The sequence below is a fragment of the Penaeus vannamei genome, chromosome 5 (assembly GCF_042767895.1).
Source record: "Penaeus vannamei isolate JL-2024 chromosome 5, ASM4276789v1, whole genome shotgun sequence".
NCBI classification, from domain to species: domain Eukaryota; kingdom Metazoa; phylum Arthropoda; class Malacostraca; order Decapoda; family Penaeidae; genus Penaeus; species Penaeus vannamei.
Genome location: NC_091553.1, coordinates 43,806,800 through 43,814,299, shown reverse-complemented (window position 1 = coordinate 43,814,299; position 7,500 = coordinate 43,806,800). Strand labels below are relative to the sequence as shown.

General features: G+C 41.9%; 1 protein-coding gene across 2 annotated transcripts in view; it reads right to left on the bottom strand.

The window, feature by feature from the left end:
• Nucleotides 1–7,500, bottom strand: part of LOC138861854 (myogenesis-regulating glycosidase-like) — a 33,970-nt gene that overhangs the window by 2,613 nt on the left and 23,857 nt on the right. For both annotated transcript variants that reach the window (XM_070122144.1, XM_070122145.1), the window contains exons 9-11: nucleotides 5,794–6,023; nucleotides 4,864–5,021; nucleotides 3,944–4,101 (exon numbers count right to left, since the gene is read on the bottom strand). In XM_070122144.1, the coding sequence (XP_069978245.1) occupies nucleotides 3,944–4,101; nucleotides 4,864–5,021; nucleotides 5,794–6,023 (546 nt within the window). The remainder of the gene's footprint in view (nucleotides 1–3,943; nucleotides 4,102–4,863; nucleotides 5,022–5,793; nucleotides 6,024–7,500) is intronic.

Genomic DNA, 7,500 nt, shown 5'->3' with positions numbered 1-7,500 from the left:
CTGCAGCTGTCAGAGGGAGCGGTAACACACATAATTAAATGCCACAGGGAGAGGGGAGTTGGAGTATGAAGACCAACGAAGTGTGAAAGAATATATTGGACATGATGAGGGATTTAGGACACGTGGTGTGTGGAATACACTCACGTAGAACAAATCACGAAAGGAACAACGAAGGGAAGGACAATATTTATAAACACACGAATATGTTGAAGGCTTTTTTCTCTGAATCGCTTCTTCAGGACAATGAGAAGCAATACAGCGAAAAGGCCCTCAGCATATTAGCGTCTTTTCTTGTTCTTCTCTTTCGTTGTTAAATTTGCAGGAAACGTAATATTCATGGCAGAAACGTCGATACAGCCTGTACTTAAAATGAAAGACAAATTATCAAAAAAAAAAGTTACAACACCACATACATACATTAAAAAAAAAAAAAAAAAAAAAAGGCAATAGCAGCGACAAGAGGAATCATAAATTAATAATTCATTTCATGGTGTACTACCCGAACCTACTAAAAGTGATAAAACACCACATAAAGACATTTCAACTTTTTTTTTTAATTACATCATACAAAGGCATTTAATCCTCTTATATTCCACGCTTCATAAACAATTAATACCCTTAAATTCTACCAAACAAAGGCATTTAATACTCTTGAATTCCACGATACGTAAACATTTAATACTATTAAATTCTACCATACAAAGGCATTTAATACTCTTAAATCCACCATACAAAGGCATTTAATACTCTTAAATCCACCATACAAAGGCATTTAATACTCTTGAATTCCACGATATGTAAACATTTAATACTATTAAATTCTACCATACAAAAGCATTTAATACTCTTAAATCCACCATACAAAGGCATTTAATACTCTTAAATACCCCCGTTGCCACGAGTGAAATTTAGAGATTAAAATATAATTGACTTAAAGAAATCCCCAGGCAGTTTTCTCAGCTCACAGCCTCCGAGATCAGATGATAATTAAGGGGTTCGTGGAATAATCATTTTTTATTTTTCTTCAGGTTTCGATTTTCATATAAAACCACATTTTTTACTTTTCTTCTTTCTTTCTTTACCTATTTTTGCAGGAAACGTAATATTCATGGCAGAAACATCGATACAACCTGTACTTAAAATGAAAGGCAAATTAAAAAAAAAAAAAAAAAGTTACATCACCACATACATACATTTTACCAAAAAAGAAAGAAAGAAAGAAAGAAAGAAAAAACAAGGCTATAGCAGCGACAAGAGGAATCATAAATTATTAATTTATTCCATGGTGTACTACCCGAACCTACTAAAAATGATAAAACACCACATAAAGACATTTCAACTTTTTTTTTTAATTACATCATACAAAGGCATTTAATCCTCTTATATTCCACGCTTCATAAACAATTAATACCCTTACATTCTACCAAACAAAGGCATTTAATACTCTTGAATTCCACGCTTCGTAAACATTTAATACTCTTAAATTCTACCATACAAAAGCATTTAATACTCTCAAATTCCACCATACAGAGGCACTGAATACTCTTAAATCCACCATACAAAGGCATTTAATACTCTTAAATCCACCATACAAAGGCATTTAATACTCTTAAATCCACCATACAAAGGCATTTAATACTCTTAAATCCACCATACAAAGGCATTTAATACTCTTAAATCCACCATACAAAGGCATTTAATACTCTTAAATACCCCCGTTGCCACGAGTGAAATTTAGAGATTAAAATATAATTGACTTAAAGAAATCCCCAGGCAGTTTTCTCAGCTCACAGCCTCCGAGATCAGATGATAATTAAGGGGTTCGTGGACTAACCATTTTTTATTTTTCTTAGTTTCAGGTTTCGATTTTCATATAAAACCACATTCTTGATTTTTCTTTCTTCTTTCTTTCTTTACCTATTTTTGTGTTTATTTGTTCACTTATATATCGGCTTTATTTTTTATTGTTTGTCTGTTTATCTTTTAGGTTCAGCTTTCGAACTTCAAATATAATTAAATTCTTGAGTTATCATTTTCTTTATTTATCTACTTTTGTATTTACGTGTATATTCATATTATCTTATTTATCTGTCTATCTTACCTGTGTATTTGCTAAGTGACAATTCGATCACACACCTTAACGATCTAGCTAATTCATTTATTTATTTTCTTTTTCTTAATTTACATCATTGTTTACCTATACATTTCCTAAGTGAGATTTAACCAAATCGTCATAACTTTTAAGAAACGTAGTGCAAAACAACACTCTTATGTGCATTAACTTTTGACAGATTTGAATATATCACTGGACAAAGATCACATACATAAGTATTTTCATTAAACTCTCTATCTCCCACTTACGCTTTAATTCCTCTTAATTCACAAATAACTTTACACTTTAACTCTCTTTAATACTGATTCACATTCATTGTTCACTAACAAACCATTATTTTTTTCCTGAAATGTTAATAGTCTTCGATTTTCGTTTTGATTATGCTGGATAGTATTCTTATAAATCAATTTTTCATCTCTTGGTATTTCTTTGTCATCATACCTCTCACTCAAAGAAAAGATTAAAAAGCTTAACTTTATTTTAAATAGTGCAAGCAGAGACCTAATGTAGGCCTACCGTATTTCTCAAAGTGCGTATGGAATCTACAAAAACAATACTATTTCACTGTACTTATTAATCTTTTCTCATGACAAAGTCTCGAATCATGACAGTCTCGAAGTCTGACATTTCGAACACCGTCGCCTCTCATATCACCCCTCCACCCCTACCCCTCCCCCCCCTCCTGGTAGCTGCTGAAACTTCCGAAACGTTTGGTAACTTCAAAGGGAATACTAACTTCAAAGCGAACCTGACACCATTTTGCAGAGTTACGGAATATCCAATTCAGACCATGTGGCGTACATACTGACATGAGGACTTATGGTCTTTTTCTTTTTGTTGTAGACAAGGAATATAAAAGGGAGGTCGAGTCATCCACATTGAGATCTGTAGTAACACTTCCCGAAATATGATTTTTTCCTGTTTGTTTTGTAAGCTTCTGTATACTAAATGATTCGCAAGCTCAATCAAAAGTGTGGATTTTTTGTTGTACTATTTATACTGATAATGATGATGAATAAAAAATAAAATGCAATCCACAATTGGAAATAATTTGTGTCCTGATTGGCTAGCTATGGCGCCACTCGAGTGACGTCATAGCTCCGCCCCATTTTGACAGGTCACGTGAGGCGGGAAAGCGCGGATTATTCTAGTGTGTTGACACACTCACACACACACACACACACACAGATATATATATATATATATATATATATATATATATATATATATATATATATATGTATATATATATATACATATGTGTATACATATATGACATATATGTATATATATACATATCTATATGAATATTTATAAACACACACCCTGGTTTGTAATAATGGGGCTAAGGCATGCTACCGAGGCGTGATGCCAATTAGTCAATTTCCTTCTGCTCCATATATAAACACCTTTAAACTTCCATGGTTTTAGAGAAAAGGGTCTTCAGAGATTTTAATATGGGGCTACTGAGCACACTAACCCTCCCAGCCCTCTTATTTAAATGTTTTAAACTATTTGAAAAATAATTATACTCCCGTTTCTCATGTCCTTCGCTAAATTGTTTTCTCTACTACTGCGTTAAGGTTCATATTTATCTGTCTTCTTTCCAGCTGGGTTGTGCTGTGCACGAACAACAAAAACAACGCCAATAATAATGATGGCAATAGTAATAATAACAATAATAATTATAACAACAACAACAATACTACTCAACTAAAACTACTACCAGTACCCCTACCAACGATAATAATATTAATAACAACCACAACACTAAGAAATCAAATGACAAAAAAGATAAAACATCAATAAATAAAAATAGTTGAGTCCCACCTGCTCGTCATCGAAGTCCCACGGCAGCAAAGAAAACTGGAGGCTCGGCATGAAGGTGTTCGCCTGCGCCCATCTGACGAACAGTTCCTCGCTGGGTTTGATCACGTAAGCATTACCTCCGATCATGTCAGGAAGGACGAACGGGTAGCCGAGGAGACCTGAAGGGAGAGAGGAGAGAGAGGAGAGACATGAGGGAAGAGGGGAGAGAGGAGAGACATGAGGGAAGAGGGGAGAGAGAAGAGAGACATGAGGGAAGAGGGGAGAGAGGAGAGAGGGGACATGAGGGGAGAGAGGAGAGACATGAGGGAAGAGGGGAGAGAGTTGACCTGAGGGGAGATGGGAGAGAGAGGATAGACATGAGGGAAGAGGGGAGAGATTGACCTGAGGGGAGAGGGGAGAGAGAGAGGACAGACATGAGGGGGAGAGAAAAGGGGGAGGAATGGAGAGATTGGTAGGTAGGCGGGAGGGTACGGAGAGAGAAGGAGAGGGAGAAGGAGAGGGAGAGAGAGAGGGAGGGAGAGAGAGAGAGAGAGAGAGAGAGAGAGAGAGAGAGAGAGAGAGAGAGAGAGAGAAAGAAAGGTAAAAAATGAAAGAGTAGGAACTAGAGAACCCCCCCCCACAAAAAAAAAAAAAAAGAAGAAAAACATGAACCACAAAACGATAATCTCAAAAACCCCGAAAAAAAAATATCACCCTCATTCTTTCCCCATTCACATATCAAAATCAAACCTCCCCTCTCCCCTCCCCTTCCCCTTCTCCCCCAACCCCCCCAACCCCCCACACACCCCCCACACCCACCAAAGTCAAACCTCCTCCCCCTTCCCCTCCCTTCCCCTTCTCCCCCCTCCCCCAACCAACCCCCACCCCCACCCCCCACACACCCCTTCACACCCACGCAAACACCCCCAAAGTCCACCCACCGAAGTGCAGGAGCGAAGGCACCATCGTCTGCAGGCCATTATAGTCCCCCCAGATGGAGTCCTTGTCCAGCATCCTGACGAAGACCGGGTGCCTCTGAGTGCCACGGCCGACCCGGGTTTCGATCATCCCTCCGAACTGTGCCACGGTCTCGACGTACCTGGTGGGTGGAGGTTTCTATGTGAGGGGAGGTTTTCTTATCTTCAGGGTTAGAGAACGGAGGGATGGTTTGCTTTTTTTTCTGTCTCTCTCTGTCTCTTTCTCTCTATCTCTCTGTCTCCTTTTCTCTCTCTTTCTTTCTCTCTCTCTTTCTTTCTTTCTTTCTTTCTTTCTTTCTTTCTTTCTTTCTTTCTTTCTTTCTTTCTTTCTTTCTTTCTTTCTTTCTCTCTCTCTCTTTCTCTCTCTCTCTCTCTCTCTCTCTCTCTCTCTCTCTCTCTCTCTCTCCTTCCCTGTGTGTCTGTGTGTGTGTGCTTGTGGTATATATAAAAAAACAGGGTGTAAAGGAAAAATGGATACAGGTACATACAACAGCTTAAACACACACACACACACACACACATACATAAACACACAAACATACCAATATCCCTCTACTTTGCCAGCCTCCACAACCTTCCCATCCATCCATACATCCACCCTCATCCACTCATCCAAAGCAACCTCACCCACTTGCATTCACCATCAACACACTTCATCCACCAACCCCCATACCCACCCATCTGCACACCCGCCCAGTCCATCTCCACCTACTCATCTTCTGCCTCATCCACTTCTACTAACTACCATAACTCAACCACCAACATCCAACCCACTTCAACCCACCCAACTCATTCCTAACCCACCCTCAACTCCCTAACCCATCCCAACCCACCTCAACCCACCCCAACCCCTACCCTCCCCCTCACCCCCCCCACCCCCAACAACAAACTCACTTGAACGTATAAGCATTCGGCCAGAACCTCTCGTCGACCCCGAGCGTGAACACCTCCGGCAACCACGAGGCTTCCCCGGCGTCGAACTTGTAGCTGTCGAGTCCCGTCTCCTCCTGCAGCTTCAGCAGTCGCCCGCTCCACCACGCCGCCGCCTCGGGGTTCGTAAAGTCGACGATGCCCGAGTGACGCCCCTGCCACCAGGAGGTCTGCTGGGTGTGGCCTTCGGAGTCCTGTGGGGGTGGATGGGGGTGGATGGAGGGTGGAGGGGGGATGAGGTGGTTGATGGAGGTGGGGGGTGGGGGATGAGGGTGGTGAGGGGGTGAGGGGTGGGTGGGTGGGTGGAAGGGTGAGGGGGTGGGTGGGGGGAGGGATGGGGAGGGTGAGGATAGGGAGGGGGAGAGGGAAGGAGGGGGAGGGAGGAGAGGGAGAGGGGGGGAGGGGAGGGAGGGAGGGAGGGAGAGGGAGAGGGAGAGGGAGAGGGAGAGGGAGGGGGAGAGGGAGAGGAGAGGGAGAGAGAGAGAGAGAGATTAAGCTCTAATTATGTAAGACCCGTGTCGTAAAAATATTAAAACAAAGTAGATACGTTCACACACACTCTTCCGTCCAAACGCACACAAGGACTTTTCCCTTCCTCATCCATACACTTCCATTCACACAAACAAACGCACACACATACGCTCTCTCTCTCTCTCACACACACACCCACACACACACACACACACACACACACACCTCTCTCTCTCTCTCTCTCACACACAGACACACATACACACACACACACACACACACACAGCCCTCTCCCACACACACACACACACACACACACACACACACACAACACCTCCCCCACCAACACACACACTCCCTCTCCCACACGCACACACACACACCTCCCACACACACACACACACACACACCACACACACACACACACCCTCTCCCACACACACACACACACACACACACCTCCCCCCCTCTCCCACACACACACACACACACACACACCTCCCCCCCACACACGCACACACACCTCCCCCCCCCCACACACGCACACACACCCTTCTCCCACACAGTGTATATGAACAAGATACAAACTACACCCAACTCCCTGGCATAGCACATCGCCTTTAAATCGAAGACGCAAAGCCCTGTTTATCACCCTGTGTTGCCTATGAAGCCTATCGCCTTGATGAAATTACCATACGGAATGGATCATCTCTTAGTTTCTGATACGCCCGTGATGCTTATTATTTATGTCAACAACACCTTAGGCATGTTTCTTCCTCATTAACTTTAATATGCTATTTTTACGTAAATAATTTTTATATTATTTTTTCATTCAGGTGTAATTCTTTACTACCTTTAATATACTTGTAATCTTGTTTAAGTTTAGTGTTATGCAGAGGAACTTGATGGACCTATCTGACGAATTTGGGATACGCTCGTAACCCTCGCGAACCATTCATGAAAAATTCTTCTTGAAATATAACTCCCCATTTTTAGCCTTAAATAGTAATTCTTAAATATTCATAGCTACGCCCCAACACACACCCTCACACCCACCTATCTACCCACACGTCCAGACCACTTCCACCTACCCACCTTCTCCCTCATCCACTTCTACTAACCCAACCACCACTATCCAACCCACCCCAACCCACCCAAACCCACCTTAACCTCCCAGCTCCTTCCCAACGCACCCAAACC